This window comes from Cucurbitaria berberidis (assembly GCF_010015615.1).
Source record: "Cucurbitaria berberidis CBS 394.84 unplaced genomic scaffold K460scaffold_1, whole genome shotgun sequence".
Classification (NCBI taxonomy): domain Eukaryota; kingdom Fungi; phylum Ascomycota; class Dothideomycetes; order Pleosporales; family Cucurbitariaceae; genus Cucurbitaria; species Cucurbitaria berberidis.
The window spans coordinates 4,900,556-4,919,055 of NW_024468935.1; the positions used below are offsets into that span (position 1 = coordinate 4,900,556).

At 52.2% G+C, this 18,500-nt stretch overlaps 6 protein-coding genes across 6 annotated transcripts; 2 read left to right on the forward strand and 4 right to left on the reverse strand.

Annotated features, from left to right (window-relative positions):
* Window positions 1-7: 7 nt before the first annotated feature.
* K460DRAFT_329265 (uncharacterized protein) lies at window positions 8-2,861 on the reverse strand (the record flags this gene model as incomplete). The annotated part of the gene is made up of 3 exons (XM_040930737.1): window positions 8-1,310; window positions 1,544-2,429; window positions 2,502-2,861. The coding sequence occupies 3 exons, from the start codon at window positions 2,859-2,861 to the stop codon at window positions 205-207; spliced, it is 2,352 nt and encodes a 783-aa protein (XP_040793898.1). The 3' UTR covers window positions 8-204.
* A 400-nt stretch (window positions 2,862-3,261) lies between these two features.
* Window positions 3,262-5,367, reverse strand: K460DRAFT_274407 (uncharacterized protein; the record flags this gene model as incomplete). The annotated part of the gene is made up of 2 exons (XM_040927956.1): window positions 3,262-3,453; window positions 3,565-5,367. 2 exons carry the CDS (start codon window positions 5,365-5,367, stop codon window positions 3,262-3,264), a joined length of 1,995 nt encoding a protein of 664 aa, XP_040793899.1.
* A 2,854-nt stretch (window positions 5,368-8,221) lies between these two features.
* Window positions 8,222-10,139, reverse strand: K460DRAFT_401365 (MFS general substrate transporter; the record flags this gene model as incomplete). The annotated part of the gene is made up of 3 exons (XM_040936413.1): window positions 8,222-9,310; window positions 9,373-9,791; window positions 9,980-10,139. 3 exons carry the CDS (start codon window positions 10,137-10,139, stop codon window positions 8,222-8,224), a joined length of 1,668 nt encoding a protein of 555 aa, XP_040793900.1.
* A 526-nt stretch (window positions 10,140-10,665) lies between these two features.
* K460DRAFT_351271 (HCP-like protein) lies at window positions 10,666-13,393 on the forward strand (the record flags this gene model as incomplete). The annotated part of the gene is made up of 2 exons (XM_040931564.1): window positions 10,666-10,705; window positions 10,764-13,393. 2 exons carry the CDS (start codon window positions 10,666-10,668, stop codon window positions 13,391-13,393), a joined length of 2,670 nt encoding a protein of 889 aa, XP_040793901.1.
* A 573-nt stretch (window positions 13,394-13,966) lies between these two features.
* Window positions 13,967-15,186, reverse strand: K460DRAFT_274092 (ferredoxin reductase-like protein; the record flags this gene model as incomplete). The annotated part of the gene is made up of 4 exons (XM_040927933.1): window positions 13,967-14,399; window positions 14,468-14,684; window positions 14,733-15,063; window positions 15,142-15,186. 4 exons carry the CDS (start codon window positions 15,184-15,186, stop codon window positions 13,967-13,969), a joined length of 1,026 nt encoding a protein of 341 aa, XP_040793902.1.
* Window positions 15,187-16,531: 1,345 nt separating this feature from the next.
* Window positions 16,532-18,001, forward strand: K460DRAFT_401368 (uncharacterized protein; the record flags this gene model as incomplete). Its single annotated transcript, XM_040936414.1, has 2 exons — window positions 16,532-17,000; window positions 17,052-18,001. The coding sequence occupies 2 exons, from the start codon at window positions 16,532-16,534 to the stop codon at window positions 17,999-18,001; spliced, it is 1,419 nt and encodes a 472-aa protein (XP_040793903.1).
* Between the last annotated feature and the right edge of the window lie 499 nt (window positions 18,002-18,500).

An 18,500-nucleotide genomic window follows, 5' to 3' on the forward strand; every position in this document is an offset into this window, starting at 1 on the left:
CTCGAAAGGGGGAAACTCTTTACTAATGCTAAGAACGAAACTAAGTCATATGATTCATTACAAAAGTAAACCCTTTTTCACTTCAGCTCACCTTGACCACTAACAACCCCATCTTTCATATAATGCATACTCGCTCTAAGTATATCTCTTGACCATGACCTACTGCCCCGATGTCAATAGTTGAACAGTTCAAGAAAACCTTCATTACAAAGACTGTCCATCCCACTCAACCCACCCCTCACTCAATACCTTCGCCTTCCTAGACTTCAGCAACTGCCCAACCCAGCCAAAATACACGACACCTCTTCCATCAGCGCCCAGATCCCCCGGGCCTCCCTCGACTCCTCCACTCTCACGCCAAGCCGCCCTGGTCAGCTCTCGGAGTCTGATAACAAGTGCCCTGAAGGCCTGGTCCTGGTAACCGCCCTTCCACTGAACCGGTACCTGGATGTCAAATCCATCGACCACAACCTCCTCGCCCAATGGACGGGCCAACGTCGGTACGTCAGTAGTGGGCGGAGTAATCCAGTCAGTACCGTTGAGAGGGGAAGGGGAGGAAGGTGAGTCGACCTCGGGGCCGAGAGGGCGCAGGTCAGCGCGCTCGGTGTGGCCTTCGCCAAAGAGGGAGAAGAGGGTCAGTGCAAAGGCACTTGGTGGATGTGCTTCATCAAAGAGATTTGGGAAAGGAGGGACCGGCTCCAGAGGGTTGCTGTGGGTGGGGTAGGGCTGAAGTACTGGCTCGTCCACAGGCGAGGAAACAGCTGTGGTTGAAGGTGCAGGCACAAATACAGGATAGGCACCATACGCCGATGGCACAGGCGTGGATTCAGCAGAGACGCTTCCCGAGGGCACAAGCGCGGATTCAGCAGAGACAGGTGCCGTAAGGTTAAAGAGCGGGAAGGGCGGAATGATGACAGTAACGTTCAGTGAAATCTGCCTTTTCCTCTTATCCGATCCTTCGCTATCGTCACTGTCTTCAACGGCGTCATCGACAAAGTACGGTCCAAATGGGTCGGAGGCGCTTAATGGGTCGCCGAAGTTGGCATTACCCCCCACGGCATCCAGACCATCAGCCTTCACACTCAACAGGACCTTGCGGCCAGACGCTTGGCAACGCTGTACTTCAGTGCCGAGGGCCGTGCAGTTAAGAAGTCCAGGTGCTTGGATGGCTTGGCGATTGTTGGGTGGAAGACAACCGGGGAAGGGGAACAGTGAAGGGTAGGCGTTGGGGCCGTAGAAGCGGTTTAATAGGGGCAGAGAAATGACTCTGATTTGAGGGTCCTGACAAAGGCGACGAAGGGCAAGTAGACCTGAAATGAACATTAGCCGGCTGATTAAGCTAAGGGAGGGATGAAGATTAGATGTTATGCGGTCCGAGAAGAGGCGCATATACATCATGTCTAGAGGCACTGCAGGCAATGATCATGCAAAAGGTGTGTATTACTACCTACGAAGACCATTGCGCGCACTGCCTCCAAAACAAAACATTACATATACCCCGAAGCTCACTCGTTTGACTCTCATTAACTATAGGAAGACTAACCTGGGAATTCCACAATGGTATCATTACTACTTGTCTGATTTTGACTGGGCACTAACGACGGTAAGATCGAAGCTCCAATGGTGGTAGTGGTCGTCGAAGTAGTAGTTGTTACATTTGGAAACAACGGGGTTGCGGTATTGACAATCGGTGCGTTACTGATCGTTCCCGCAGAAATCGCAGTGGTACCAGTACCCGCCAGAGTCGTCGGCGTCACGTAGGTAGTATTTGAGTACAATGGGGTCCCGCTAACGGACACAACCGCAGCTGACTCTGAACTGCCAGTCTCAGAGATCGGCGTGGGCAAGATCGAGACAGGGAGCGACACATTGAGTGCGGTAGCTGGGCCGCCGGGAATAGTGACCACGATTGGAATAACCAAGGTAGTGTTGGGATATAACGGCGTCTGAGTAACGGTAGCGTTCGAGATTGCAGTCTCCGCGGACAACGACACAGCACCAGTCCCGGATCCTGCTGGCGAAGGTGTGACAACCGTAGCGTTCGGCCATAGCGGCGTCGCAGCCTCAGAGACCGGGTTACCAGTCCCTGGGAAGGGTGATGGGACCACTGTTGCAGTGACAATGAGAACACTCGTCAATTGTATCCTAGTCGTTGAGATGGGTGTTGTAGCGTTGCTGCTCGATGAGTCTAGTACGGTTCCAGGAAGTATCGCGGTAAACGAGTCGGTGATACTAACGGCGGTTGGGGTGGGTCCAAAAGATGTCGAGTTGAAAGGAAACGGCGGCAAGACTTCCGATATCGATGATGATGGCTCGCCGAGTGACACTGTGGAGAATGCTGGATCAGGGAGCGTGACGTTGATCGCAGTAGTCAACGGGTACATAGGAAGGATGGACATCACATCATCCGTTGATGTCGTAGGTGTAATCTCGGAGCTTATATCAGTTGTTGTGCTCGGTGACGGCCCAACCGGTGTGATTATCGATTCAGAAACGACGACCGTTGCAGAAATAGTTGCCTCCACAGGCGTAGGGGTGACGTAAACCGTCGTTGTCGTCGTGGAGTCAGGATCTTCCTCTTCACTTCTCAAGCCAAACAAACGTTCAATAAGATCCCGTAGAAATTGATACCCAGTGTGCGAGTTTAGGATATCTGCAAGCTCTTCGAAGACATTCTCCGGATCATCCCCCGCCGGAGTGATCGAGGATTCCGCAGGTGGTGATGGAGCTGTCTCATCTTGCGCGAGAGGTGTTCGCGGATCAAGCACTTGGTGTGGAAGTGCTGCCGCGTTCGCGATACTGCTAGCTACCAGGACCGACGTCAGCAAGCGAAGGCCTGCCCGGGAACAGGTAGGAGCCATGGTTGCTCCTTCAAACGAGTGTGGGGGAGAAAAGAGTGAAAAAGGCGTGAGGTGGAGATAACCTGAAGCGCGTTGCCCTGGTGTTGGTATATATGTGATATGCGCAAGGGGGGTGGCGAGCATCGTGACGCGGGCAAGGGAGGAATGAAATCACCAAAACAGCCTAGGCAGGCCCCAACCATCCGGGCAGTAATTTGCATGAAAGTGTTGAGGGCCCAGATGATTGAAAGTTGTGCAACGATTGACGTGATTTTGGCATTCCAGTCTGGACTTATCAGCGGCGCCAGAACATTCCACGTTGAGCTTCATGCTTGCCACATGCCCTTGCCTTCAGCCCTCAAATAGAATTTCGTTCAAGCCCGGAAGGCTCAATGCTCTCAATAGTTTACAAATCTCCCTGTCAAAGCTCCTGCTCTTCTTGGTCGGCCTTACTTCTAGTCGATATGAGTCCACCATAGTCACTCCAAGTAAGGCCGTGAGTGCCAATAGCAGCGTGATACGCAATTTCTCGATTCGAAAACTGCTGTCTTTTCCTTTTCGTTCCTTTAGAACTCGGCGTCGCAAGCATTGTCCCAAGAGCGGAGGAATCTAACTTGGCCGGGGGCAGAGAGGGTAAAGAAGTCGTTGCATTTGACGCAAGCCATGGAGGATGCGGTTCGATTATCGCTATTGCGGCAGGTGGCTGTAAAGTCGGCGCCCCGACTGAGGATTCTAGATCCGTTGCTATTGATGTGGGAGATGCGCGTGGAATCTGGACGCGTCTTGTTGGGGTGATATTTTCCTTGGTGTCACCCACTGTCGTGGGCGGTGTAACGAAGTCAGGTGATTCGAACGATTGTGCCGGTTTTGTCTCCTCCAATGGGACATGCTTTGGCTCAACAGGGCTCGCAGTCACTGCTTCATCCGTCATCTGCGTATCTCTCTGGGTTTCTTCTCGGTGTTGTTTCCTTCCTTTCTTGTACGCTAGCTTCAAGTCATACAATTCCATCATTTCAGCGTCATGCCGAAAGACGTTGCGAGAGCAGAATGTTCCAAAAAGGGTACGCATACTGAATACTGGTGTCCAGCTATCTTCGTCGACCGTGCAGGGGAAAACATCCATAGGTTTGAATGCTTCGACAAACCCACACAGCTCCGAGTAAGATGAGTGCCGAGAGTATGGAAATCGAATCGTTGTGTTCCGTGGCTGCTTGGTATCCTCGCCTTTCGAAGCATTAGATCCGAGAACCGACACAAGCGTCTGAAGCGACAATGCGTCCTGGTTACCCTGGCTTCCTTGCTGCAGGTGCATGTCTAAGTTGAGCCTGTTACCGCCCTCATTGACTGTCTGTTGGAGTAGCGCGGATACCTTCGAGAGCGCTTCCTCATCTTCGATAAATCTTGCGCAAAGTTCCAGGAGTTTACCCACATCAGCAGTGCTACCTGTGTCCAGCTCTTCCTTCTTATCTAAATCGCCTTTGCCACCTCCCGCCCCAAGTTCGGCGATCTCAGCCCCATTAGCCCGGGTGATGATAGGGATGATATGCACAGTTTTTGCATCCTTGTCACAGTCTATAACGCGACAGCCCATACCGCGTTCACAACTGTGAATGCGAACGCTCTCTCTCGACGTCAAGCAACCGGGCTGTATGTGATTCCCGTTCCTGAAGCCGCATAACGCAGGGGCTTCACGAATTTCAAGGCCGGACTCTCGAAGGGACTTGTTGTCGGATGGAACGTGCAGGCCAATCTCTCGAAGTTGTTTCTTTTCCAAGGTAGAGAGTGAACCATACATGCGTGCTCGGTAGTCGTCCAAATGTATCTGCGAGTTCAAAAAAGCTGAAAGTGCGATCCACACATTTTCATACCCAAATGTCCAAGAATGAAAGTAGAAGATAGTGTCCTGAGGGTATTCACTAACCTTTTCTAGAAGCTCTCTAATGCCTTCTGCTTTGCTTGGGAACTCGCGATAAGGCTCGCTCCTCGTTGCAAACGTCGTATCTAAATACAGGCAATCCAGTCGGCGGACACCAAGTGTGTAAGGTAGTAACATAGGGTTCTGAACCAATGAGTTCACCCACCACGGTTCTGCTCGAATATCCCCTGTGTAGAGGATGGCTTTGCCGTCGCCCTCAATCAAAAACATGACAGCGCCGATACAGTGATTAGCGTCCAGCAGCGTAACCCGTATGTTGTTCCCCGGTGCTAGCTCAATCGTCGTCGGTGTATCCATGGGAAGCGGCTTAGCCAATTTGCACATGCTTCGGTCGTACGTTACATGGCGACTTTCTAAGAGGCCCTTTGCGTAGTTGACTCGATAATGGTACTTCTCGAGTCGTAGAAGGATCTCTCGAGTAGCGGCGGAACAATACACAAATGGAGCCCTAAAAGACTCAAGTCCGGCGAGATGATCTGAATGGACATGACTAAGGAAGCACGCCAAAGGCGCTTTGTGTCCAGATTGCTGTCTGAAATAATCGATCCTAATATGGGGGAATTCGGCTAGGATGCCCTTAAAGGTTGACATGGAGTGTGTGAGAAGCGTTCGGTCGATAACAGCATTTCCACAAAAAATTCTAGTCTTGTATAAGGGAGGCTGAGTCCGTTGGTGATGTAAAGTCGTGAACGAGGTGAAGGGTGCCACAAAAGCTAGTGGCGACGGATGGGGCAAGTCACGACGCATTATGCATGGCCCGTGCCCAGGTACTACGCCCATATTGTTCGCATCTTGTTTCTGCCCATCCTTCATCAAATTTGCCAGAATCGAGGCTCTGCCGAAGACGAACTGTTTAATTTGGGAGAATGAAACCCCTGTTAATGATATGGGATAGAAAGCATCCAAAGCAAGAGACGGCGTTCTAGTAAGGCAATCTAAGAGGATGAGCGAATTGGGTGAGTGAGACGACTAACGTCGTTTGTTCTATCTCGAGTGTACCTAGGTGTACATGATGCTTCGAAAATTAGTGGCAGTGCAGACTTGAAGTCCGCAGTGTCACATCGATTATAGGAGAACCACCCTGAGGCGATCTCCATTGAAATACCTCTCCTCGCACAGCCATAGTCGATCGTTGACTATCCACCCACATCTATGACAGTCCTTGAGGCAGTCCCGAATACTAGACAATGACCTTGATCATTGAGCCAACAAGCACCGAGAGCTACGGCAGTAGCTTACCAACCACTAGCGGTACCAGCGTCACCCCAGGAGTTTCCCTCGGCGGCAGCGGTAGTATCGTCAGCCCAGTTGCCAGTTGAATCCTGAGGAGTATCACCCCAAGAACCGGTACCGGCCGAGTCACCTCCAGCGTTGGCCCATCCACCCGCCGCGGCACCCAATTCGCCACCATTGCCCCAGTCACCAGCAGGGGTTTCAACGGCAGGTTCGGGGCATCGCTTAGCGCCATGACCGAAGTTGTTGCAGTTCTTGCACTTGACTCGGCTCCAGTCAGTAGGCTTGGTGCACTCGCGGGACTGGTGACCCTCCTCATCGCAGTTGCGGCAGCGCATCACCCGAGGTTCAGGGCAGTCTCGAGATAAGTGGCCCTCCTGTCCACAGTTGTGGCAGGAACGGCCACCACCGCCACCACCGGGACGGTCGGCGATGGGCTCAGGGCAGTCGGACTTGTTATGGCTGGTAATAAAAGTTAGCATTGGACCAAATTATCGAAAGAGATGTTCCAAGGTTACAGGCGTGGTGATTCAAGACTGAGACTTCAAACACACTGCACCTAGCTTCGTATCGAAAGGCGACTTACCCAGGTTTGTTGCAGTTGAAGCAGACACGATCGCCGCCACCACTGCCACCCATTGGCTTGCGAGGCTGGGTGCACTCGGACTTGCGATGACTGGGGAACATGAGTTAGTACCGACGGTCAACGCAGGACATGGGACTAACTTACCCAGCTTCGCCGCAGTTGTAGCAGGTCTGACCACCAGAACCGACAGGACAGTCACGCTTCTGGTGACCAGTCTGTCCGCAACCATAACAGGCCTGTCCACCTCCAGCACCGGCCGTGGGACAGTCACGCTTTGTATGGCCAGTCTGTCCGCAGCCGTAGCAGGATCGGTTGCTGCCACCGTCACCGCTGCCGCCGGTGTTCGTGCCGTAGCCGGACATGTTGAGGTTGTCGAATCCGCCCGACGAGCCCCAGCCTTCGTTACCAGAGGCAGCGCCACTGCCGAAGGTGTCACCAGTACCAAATTCACTGTTGGCGTTGGTGTCAACAGTGAAGCCAGAAGCATTGCCATTCATGTTATCCGTCCTGCCCCTCTCTGCCGCTTCGGCCTCGCGATGCTTCTTCGAGTTCTTGTGCGCACTCCAGTCGCGGGTCTTGATAGTGCGTTTGCAAAGCTCGCAGAGAGTTTTCTGCGGTACATGCTCCTTGGCGCGAGGGTAAGGATTGGAGACCATACCCGAGAGTTGGAGAGCAGCAGGGCCGCGAGCCATGATTGTGGTATTGAAAGAAAGAAGGGTCAATCCTGAAGACTTTGCGGTCAGTTATCTAATCGAGAGGAAAGGAAACGGTGAAGTGAAGCACAGCACGTCGCAGTGAAGCACACAGCTGGTGTACGTCGACGCCGACCACCGTGGCACGCAGACGTTGCGGCACAGTCAAGACGGCCGTGGGCTCATGCGAAGGTGTGAGGTAAACCGCCTGAGACGGAAGCAGCTAACTGCAAAGCGGATGGGAGTGAGAGTCACTTACCTTCTGGTATCACGGTATGGGCCGCAGACAGACAGACAACAAAGAGATGATGTCTTCCCCTCGTACCGGTTAGCTTGCACGGCACGTATGCCGTCGAAATGAGGTGAGGTGGATGAGAAGTCGAGGCGGAAGGCGGGAGCTCTATTTGTAGGAAGGCACGTCCCCATGCAACACCGCGTCAACACCAGCAAACGAACCGGGCAAATCAAGACGACGCCAGAGTCGATGCTCAGACGGGAGCCTGCATGAGCGGGCTCTTACAGCATCAAATTACAGCATTTGATGCTGAAGCTAGAGGGAAACGGCCGCATGTGACGATAAGCAGAACACAGTTGAGATATATGAACATATGGAACAGACACGATTCTGCAATGATGCGTTGACACCGCACCTCCTGGCCCTCTCGTCATGGACCGCAGGCATGGTTTTGCTTGCTACTGTAAGTACCCGCACCTAGAGCTGAGCATAGGCTAGGCCGGGCAATCCCATCTGCCGTGGCACCTCGACCACGGATGTATTCAGCTTCGATCGTACGGTCTTCAATCTGGCATCGTCCCGCTAGCTGGGATCCAAGCGATTCGTTGCGGGATGAAGACTTCATGTACAATGACATTCTATGCCACCATCAGCCCACTATTCACATGTTCTATATACGTACCGATCCTCCATTGCACACTAAGCTCCTGCAACTAGTTCTTCCTCGCCCTCAACCTCCTCGCTCGCAAGCCTCTGCTCTTCCTTCTCAACCGGCTCCTTCCACCCCGTAAACGCTTGCACAACTGCTACAATCGTTGACAATACAACCGCGCCCAGGAACAGTGCTTTAAGCGCATCCTCATACGCACCAACCGCAACAGCTCGCTCAGTACCCTCCAACTTGCCCACCAGCGCCGGGCTACCCAATAGTCGTCGTATCAAGTCGCCACGGTGCTTCAGTCCTGCTTCTGCAAAACCATCACGCAGGGACTGCTGGAGCACGCGCACAAAGTAGCCGCCACCGATTGCGGAACCAAAGGAGCCTGCAAAGCCGCGGAACGTAGCAAGGAGGGATATGACAATGGGATGGACTTCGGGGAGAGTGAGATGTAGGAGATGAACTAGAGCGTAGTTCGTAGCTGCGCCTGTCACGAGCCCGTTGAGGAAGACCATGACAACATAGAGACCCCATGGAGTTGTGGCGGTAGTGATGAAGGCAAGGACAACCATTGTGAGCGGAAAGAGCGCCATAGCGATAAGGCTATGCATATAGAAGCTTCCTGTTCGTTTGATGTGGAAGACACCAGCCAGAAGACCGCCACTAGCAAAGCCAGCGTTGGTGGGGAGGAGTATGGATCCAGCGACAGCGGGCGCCCAGCCTCGGACGGCAAGGGCGTACACAGGTGTGTAAAAAAGTATGCCCCATCTTGCCATCATGAAGCCAACAGAGGCAAGACAGGTCAGTAGCGTACTACGGGATCTCAGCACAGAGACGGGGATGACGGGGTCCTTGGCGACGTATATCTCATTCAGGATGAAGACCGGTAGTGAGAGTGCGGATAGAATGAGCGGAGTTGGGAGAATCTTGGGACCAGACAGACCGAGCAAGAAGAGTATGATTGTAGTAGTCAACAACAAGGCTCCGGAATAGTCGATGCGTACCAGCTTATCGCGAATAGAGAGACCGATGTATTTGGCGTTCTTGGAGGTGTGACTCGATGGAATGGATAAGAGGAGGCCTATGCCACAAAGCAAACTCAGCGGGGCCTGGATGCCAAAGAGAGGTTTCTAAAGGATATCAACGCGTGATCAAATCGAGAGTGATATATCGGTGCAAAGGAGGCGCCTACCCATCCCACTTTAGGTTCTAGTGCACCCGCAATGACGGCACCTAGCGACACACCGACGGTCATGCCAGTGTTAGCAAGGCCCATGTATAACCCACGACGCTTGGGACTGGTCATCTGGATCGCCATGATGCTAGCCACAATGAAAATACCTCCACCACCCGCTCCCGTAACAACGCGGCCAACGATGAAGTGCTCGAAGGACATAGCGGTCGCGGTGATGGCCGTCCCAATGGTAATGAAAAGCGTAGAGAAGGACATGCACAGGCGTGGGCTAAAGACCTGGGATAGGCGACCCATCAACGGAGCGATGGAGGACATGGCTATGAGATATGCTGAAGTGAACCAACTCGCCTTCTCAAAGGCATCCAAATCCGCGGCGATGGCGGATTGTGTTGTTGTGAGGATGGATATGTTGGTAGCTAGGTGCGGTCAGAATTCATCAGGTCTACTCTTGAAATGGCTGATGCAGAGCTCCCGTCTGGATAACCATCTATGCACCAAGTGACTTGAGATATTCGACATGGCGTCTGAACAGAGTAGAGATGCACGTCGACTCCAATCTGCTCCACAGTTACGGCTACGATGATTCAAATGAGAACTAGTATACCTTGCAGAAATATGAGAAATCCAACAAATCCAACTATGCATGCTCCACGCAATGTCGATATGTCTCGCTCCCCATCCTGTCCACTTCCATCTGATACGCTTGGGGATGTCGAGCGGCGAAGGAGAGGGTTTCGCTCTGCGGAGCCGTTCTCGACTGTCATGGCTCAAGAATGATGAAACGAGGGAAAAAGGTCAATTAGATGATGGCCAAGCACCTGGACGGAGGCAGGTACTTTGTGGGTACGGAACCGAAGCCATAGATGATGTTTGCAAGGATCCCGAATCTGACCGATGACAAATGCGGCAAGAGTTGGAGTGCGGCTTTCCGAGGGCTTTCGTCCGCGGATAGAACGAGATATTCTTTTTACAGCGCGTCAACTCTGGCAATAGCAAGTTGAAGAAGACGTGTGAAAATTCCAGCAGCCCAGGATCTGTAACATGTGAGGTTGTGTCATCGCATAGCGTGAGACATGCGATATATGTGACGTCAACGCTGATTGGCTGCACGAGCTGCGCGCCCGCCTGTAAGACGCAACTGCACCCGACCTTGATAGCGGAAAGCTGGCCTTTACAAACAATCTCACTACAAAGCTTGTCGAGCAACGATTGCATCCATGCTTCTTCCCTTGTGAATGACGCGATGAGTCTCTTTCCTTTGACAACCTTGCACGTCGACTTAAACCTACGATGAGGCCACGGTTACAGCGGCTCTTGTCGCTCTTCTTAGGTACGCGCTGGCTAGAGGAGTTCTGAAAGAGCTTCTTGACTGACTGATAGACTGCCAGGCATTCTCTCGTTATTTCTATCCCTCTCTGCGGCGCAGTTCCACGGCAGCGATCGAGCCCATACTCAACAGCGACCGCTAGGGACATCATCCAACAAATGGGGGGCAACGGGGCGAGACGGAGAGCCACTATGGAGGTCACGATGGGGCAACGCAGAAGGAGGTGCAAATCCACATCAAGGCATACTAGCGTTCGACGAGGCTATGGCACTCCTCCTTAAGATCAAACCGTTAACGGCGCCATGGTGGAATTTCGACAAGAAGTCTGGAGTACTCGGAGCCAGCGCATACTACGCCAAGGAGATCTTCTTTCTCCTTTTCATGAATGGACCGCCACAGCAAGAGCTCTTGACGACAAGCCCGTCGCCCAAGAAGCTAGGCCCACCCCTATTGCAGGCCGTCAGACTGCTGGAAGAAGCGGCGGCGCAAAAGAACCCCGACGCTGTCTTCACTCTCGCTGAGCTGAACTTCTACGGCAACTACACACACCCGCGCAACTATTCCGAAGCCTTTCGACGATACCACGAGCTCGCGACGTTGACTGGAAATGCCTCCGCCCAACACATGGTCGGGTTCATGTATGCAACCGGCATTGGTGGAGCGGTCAAGCATGATCAAGCAAAAGCTATGCTGTACTACACGTTGGGCGCGGAAGGGGGAGATGTGCGGTCTGAGATGGCCGTCGCGTACCGCCATTCTGCTGGCATATCCACACCTCGGAATTGCGAGGAAGCTGTGTATTTCTACAAAGAGGCGGCGAAGAAGGCAATTGCATACATGCGATCTGGTCCTCCAGGGGGGCACTCGATGCCCAGGGAGTCTTTCAGAATTGCCGACGAGGAGGGCGGCGTCTACGGCGAGGGTGCAAGTGCAAGCAGCTCAGGACAGAACGCCAAATTGGGTAGCGTCCACTCAGATGCCTTTTCCTCGCTCGATGACGTGGTTGAATACATGGACCTACAGGCCAGGAAAGGAGACGCTAGGGCCAGCTTCAACCTGGCCAAATTGAATTACGACGGCGCCCGGACTTCGAAAAGAGACCTCCCGGCGGCGAAGAAGCGGTTCTTGGAACTTGCCCGCATGCACTGGACCAAGGATGGGAAGACTAGACCAAACGTCTCGCCTACCACCGAGAAACTGGCGTCCAAGGCTGCTGGATACCTTGGTCGCATGTTTCTCCGTGGCGAAGGCATGCCACAGAGCTTCGACATTGCGAAGACCTGGTTTAGGCGCGGTATTGAGTACGGGGATGCATTGTCACAGTATTCGATGGGTGTTATGTACCTAAGAGGACTCGGTGTACCTCATGACCCCGTCAGGGCTGCAGAACTCTTTGGTGCTGCAGCGGACCAAGATCTTGCAGTCGCTCAGGTCAGACTCGGCGCGCTCTTCCTTGATCAAGGCGATGTTCCGGTCGCTATCAAGTATTTCGAGTTGGCGGCTAGGCACGGACATCTCGAGGCATACTACTACCTGGCTGAGCTCACTCACAATGGCGTCGGCCGCGATAAGTCTTGTCCCGTCGCGGCTGCTTATTACAAGATTGTGGCCGAGAAAGCTGAACTCGTGTCGACGTCTTTTCCGGAAGCAAATGAGGCATACGTGAACGGCGATCTTGAAACAGCGCTCGTTAGCTACATGATGGCAGCTGAGCAAGGATTCGAAGTTGGGCAAGCAAACGTTGCATATCTGCTTGACCAAGCCAAGCCTCGGTTTACCTTAGGCTCACTGATCCCATTCATGAGAAAGCAGGTGTCGCTAGCTGGCGATGCCGTTTTAGCTCTTATATATTGGACTCGTTCCGCCGAGCAGAAGAATGTCGACTCGATGGTCAAGATGGGTGACTACTATCTCCACGGACTCGGTACTTCTCCCGATCGAGAGAAGGCAGCAGCATGTTATCAAGCAGCAGCCGAGACCATGCAAAGCGCACAGGCTATGTGGAATCTGGGCTGGATGCACGAGAATGGCATTGGTATCGACCAGGACTTTCACCTTGCGAAACGACACTACGACTTGGCTCTTGAGACAAATCCCCGCGAAGCGTATCTGCCCGTGGTGCTAGCTCTATACAAGCTACGCTTCCGAAGCTGGTGGAACACCATCACGAACGGAAAGGTCAAGTCCATTCAGAAAGAACCAGGTTCGTCGTCGTCTTTACCCTCATCCGCTCCTTCCTCTCCCAAATCATCACTTGCTAATAGTATTCATCTAGTCATCAAGAAAGAATGGACCCTCTCCGAGTGGCTATCCGCCTTCCTTGAAGCCGAACTCGCCGGCTGGGACGACTACGAGCCTGATGACTACGAAGACACGCACGTTGCCACTGACGACTACTACGGCGACGGTTACCACGGCGGTGAAGTTGACTCCGATATCATCGAGTCTCTTATAATTCTGGCGTTGTCAGGTGCATTGGCCTTCCTATTGTACTATCGGGCACAGAGGCAGAGGAGGCAGGAAGAGGAGCGGATGCGGAGGGAACAGCAGCAGCAACAATTGAACCAGGGAGTGCCCATGGCACCAGTGCAGGTTCAGCAACAAGGCCAGGCACAGCAGGATAGGGGGTTATTTCCGAATGCAAATGACCCCGAGTTCATGGATTGGGTCGCTGGTGGAATAGGGCACTGAGCCGCCCAATTGACTTCAGGTTTCTGGGCATTCATGCATGAAAAGGTGTTTCGCGTAGCACCACCGAGCGGGAAGATGCTTAAAGTAGACCGGAATTGCTGTGTATAACTATGATCGTATAAATAACAACTCAATCAAATAGTGCACGAAAGCAAACACGCATGCCTGTGAAAAACTAGTTCCCAGGACTACTACGAAAGAGATGCAGATAAATGCAGATTACTACCAATCACATGCAAGCGCACCGTAGATCGAGCTCTAAAAGTTGTACTTATTTACTCAATACCAAGCTTGAACTTGCAAGAAAGAAATTCAAGAATTCCACTATCGCAGGATGATTCTCGATGTAGCACTCCCGGTCGTCTTCCAGCGCGTTCCGGTGCCAGTCATCGGGTTGAGTCAATGCCTGGAAACCCGCATGGTGTTTGTAATGGCGCTGGCCGAAACTAAAATAAAGCGCTTCTCCTTTTGGCATGCAACAATATGAACACGTAGACCTCGAACAGAGTCTAGTCGCTCTTTGATGAAATCTAGTTCAAAGAGCTAAAATGTGGAGCCCGTTAATACACACCACTAAAATTTGTACACCTGATCCTTGCTGTATCCAAGCTCCTTTAGGTAGCCCTCGAGTTCACCCTGGTCCGTGGGGCTATTCTTTCCACCACTGATAGCCTTGTACATGCCCGGCGGTCCGCAAACAAAGATCTTAATCTTCTCGCCCTCCTTTGGCTCGGGCAGAACTGTCTTCAAAAGCTCCTTGGTGACGTGACCTTTGCCGCCCTGCCACTGCTCTGGAGGGTTATCCAAGACGTAGAAGGCCCTGAATCGCTGAGGGTATGTGTTCTCCAAGTGTTCCCACTCTTTCTTCAACAGGATGTCTTCTTCGGTCAAATTACCAAACACCAGCGTGACCTTTGTCTTGTCCTCGGGGTTCTTGAAAATGGCGTTCGCGGTTTGCCACATTGGGGTGATGCCTGTGCCACCAGCGATGAGTGCAATGTGCTCACTATGTGTTGGGTGCGAAGTCAGCAACTGTCTCACACGTTGTTCGTGCAGGAGAAAGAGAGTTCTTACTGTTTATTTGGTGACCATTGGTATTTGGGGATTGGGCCCTTGATGTCGAGGCGCTGACCGGGCTCCATGTCGTTCATGTGGCTAGACATAGGGCCATTGGGATACTTCTTGACAATGAACTCGACTGTGCCTTTTTGGTCCACATCGCTGATAGGCGTGTAAGGGCGGATCACGGGCTTTTGCATCTCAGGGCCCTTATACTTGGTGATGACGGCGGCTGCGTCGAATTAGCATCCACCAAAGTCTCGACAAGTAGTAGGCGTACAAGCCACGGTTAAACCGCTCTCCATGTCCTCCTCAGGCAGCTTGAAAGTGAGCTTTTTGGTGTTGTGGTTGATGATCTCGGACTTCTCGAGCTGTAGCGACACGAAGCCTTGCTCGCCCCCAGTAAAGGCCTTCTTTGCTAGGCTGGCGGTGGATGCGGGGATCTTCTTGGCCTCTTCGGATGGCGGCGCATTGCCCTTCTGCCCGGAAGGTGAGTCTCCTCCCCTTAGGTATAGGTAACCACCGGCAAGAGCAGCCGCGCCAACACCCGCATAGAGAATGCCGTTGCTGCCACCGCTCTGGGGCGCTGCGGACGCGTATCGGCGGACCTGCTGTAGTGGTGTTAGCCATTTTCGAAACTCTACAAGACGATTTGTAATGCGATGAATCGGTACAAAGTGAGCGCATACCTGGTGCAGGGTCCTCGCCGGGCGGAGAACCTGTCTAGCAAACATGGCGAGACGAATTGGTATAGTAGAAGGAGGTAGATGGGATTTGATATGGGGAGAAGAAAGAAACTCCGTTATCGACCTGCTGCTAAAGCTCTGACCTCGGGAACTCGTTGCAAGCTAGCAGCCAAGAAAACGTCATCGCGCTTTCCAAACGCCGAAGGACGATCCGACCACGACTCGACTTGTGGACTGCAATGTCTAGCCACATACACCGAGAGACATCTGAGCACTTTCCATGCGCAAAATATGCGTCTTCCACATCAACGGTCTGCTCAAGCTATCACCCAACTGGGACTTCTGAGAGAAACAATCCGCAAGTCATAAGCAGTGTGAGGAACGCAGGCATTATACCCAGCAACGGTGATTCACGTCAATTCCGAATGCTCAGCAATCCGTTTTCACAACGTTGAAAGTCAAACCGCAGCTAAAACCATGCATCTAGTTGAGAATGCACAGCACGTCTATATCTAGGACAATATTCTCCATCTTACATCATAATTGGTCCGAATGTAGCAAACACCCAGGTGGAAGAAGTGTAATGGCTGACGTCCGCCCTGAAGGGACCTCCCGCGGGTGGGGTCGAATTGAGATCATACAATATCGGAGCGATTAATTGGATCCGCAATGTGATCGTGAAGAGCTTCGAGGCTACTGGGTGGATGGATGTCATTACCATTGCTGCCATGCAAGAAGACACAGTACCACAGAGCCTGGAAATTAAGAAAGCTACTTTCACCGATGTTGATCTTGGAGGACTGGCACGTGAATTAGTGTATTTGGGGTAGAGCACTGTGCTGCTTACTGCTACCGATATCGCTTTTCATGGCTTCAGAGGAACTGTATACAACATGAGAACGAGCTCAGATGCACAGGTGATGGAGATGTGTGCCAATTCAAAAAGAGAAGTGGAATCTCACAGTGAAAGGTAAAGTAAGTAGTGCTCGGTCCCGATATCTGCTTTCGCACCGAGGTAATCAAAAGTCCATTCACTCAACCTGCTCCTTCGACAAAATTTTGTTCCGGTCGCCTCTCCAACCTCTGCTCAATCCTTCCTAGTCTCTTTCTTTCCAAATTCAGACAAGTCTCCTCCACGCTTTTTCCCCTCCACAATTTCTCCTTCTTGTCTCCTCCCTGCTCCAGTGGTCGAGTACCTTCACCAAGTCAGCATTCGTTCTTCGGACGATCTCTCACTACCTTGCACCACCCTTAGCCCAGTTCTAGTACCACGAAATCTCCCACATAATCATTCGTATATGTGGTGGGAACGCGGTGCAATCAAAACCACGCTCACATATTAGTGCCCGATCTTCGACTAAATCGCAACCAAAAGCCTAACCGAGGACCTACGATGGCCCCAAACTCCTGCGAACATCAAATTCCGCAAGAATTCGTCGAAGTTCTCCACGACGAGGCCTTGATTTGTCCGGTATGTCTAATCAAGTACCGCATCGTAGAGGTCAAGAATATGCAGGCTGGTCTAGAGCAGCGCGGTGGCATATTTGCGTCTAGATCCAAGTCTGCTAATGCACCTTGGGGATCCAGGCAGCGTATGAGCCACACTGGTTGGATGAAGCTATGGAGAGAGGTGAAGATGAGAGTTTATGATGATGTAGTGCGCTTAAAGAAGCTGAAAGATGAGAATCCGGATCAGGCTGTAGAATGGGGAATTGTTACTGCGCTAGCAATATGGGAACAAGCAGAAGAGGCGTGCTCACAGGTACCTGGATACAATTACATCACAGACGAGGATAGTGAAGACGAGGTAGGGAGAGAGCAAGGGTTTAAGGAGCTGAAGACGGGGGCACATTGCGTCGAGGGTGAGGTTTCAATGCCGAAGTCAAGAGTTGCAATGTGCTAACATTATGCAGGAGCAAAATCGCGAAAAGAAGCCGCCGAGGAGGACGAATGGAAAATCGTTGGGCCCAAGCAAAAGCGGAGGCAGCCTCACAACGCGATAGCACCACCAAGCAATGTTGGCCCACGTGGCGCGGTCACCGTCGAACCTTCCCGGCATTATGACAGGCTGGAGATATCAACCAGCAACCAGTTCGATGTTCTCTCTGAAGTCGGCGTGAAGAATGACCGACTTGGAGTGGCTGGCCATCACGGCAAGAAGACTGTGATATCGGCAGGACTTGCGTTACAACTAGGAGCTGAAGCCAGCAAAGCTTTGCTCGAGGAGATTCCTTTGACTCCGATGCCAGCAGTGCGGAAAAGCAGTACCGCCCTGCCTCCAGTCTCAACTCCGCGATCCGCATTAAAGCGCGCCACACCTACATCCCAACTCGCGACAGTTCAGCCTCAACGTGGCACTGCATTCAAGCCGCTAGTTACCGTGCTTTCAAACTCAGATATACCCAGCGATAACTCCACAAACCCCATCCTTCAGCCTCATAACGAGCACACGCTTGCTGAGCAGGCTAAGAAACATTCGACATACAATCGGAGGTCAAAGTTGTACAACCCTACGACCTGGGCCTCACCTGAGGGCTATGAGAAGACGAACACCAGCCACTTCAGGACTTCTTGGAGCATATATGAACGTATACATAGGGTTGATTACCATGAAAAGGCAGTGACCACGTCACCTAATGGCGAGGAGGAAGCCGGGGCTACAGGGGAGAAGCCCCTCAATCGCAAGATCAAGCCCTTGGTTTCCGAAAAGACGCCCAAGGGTCCCGATCGAAAGCCCCTAGCATCTAAGAAAATGCTCCCAGTGTTTGTGAATGGGAATAAGGAGACGATCTGGCGGTATGGGCCGCCAGGCGCTCGCAGTGGGACGACCAACGGGATTGGCGAGCGGGAAAGCGAAAAATAGAATGCCGATGATGAATGAGGCCAGTGGAGTAGAATGAGATACCAAAACAAGGAGATGATAGGTAAATAATGTGGACAAGTAACGCACTGCATTGTAGCCCTTCTCTTATGAAGTACTACGAGCTCTCCTCGAGAAACTCTGCTCTGGAGAGGAGAGCAGGCTAGAGATGGTGTCCAACTGGGCGAAAAGTACTGAAGTTTGAACATGGAGATCAGTGGGAGATATACAGCTTAGGGGCGCGTTAGCCACTATTACCTCCATAATGAGTACTTACTGAATACTTACACCCTCTTAACCGCTTCCTTCTTTTCATGACCCGCGCCTTCCTGCTTTGCTTCAATACTGCCGAGATGAAAGATACAAAGACGGCATACCTACATCTATACCTGTAGCAGCCTCGTCCAACCTCGTAGCTATAGTGACCCAAAGTACCGCAAAGTCTATTACAATATAATGGGAGTGCACCACACGTACGCTCTCGTAAGAAGCATAAACGCTC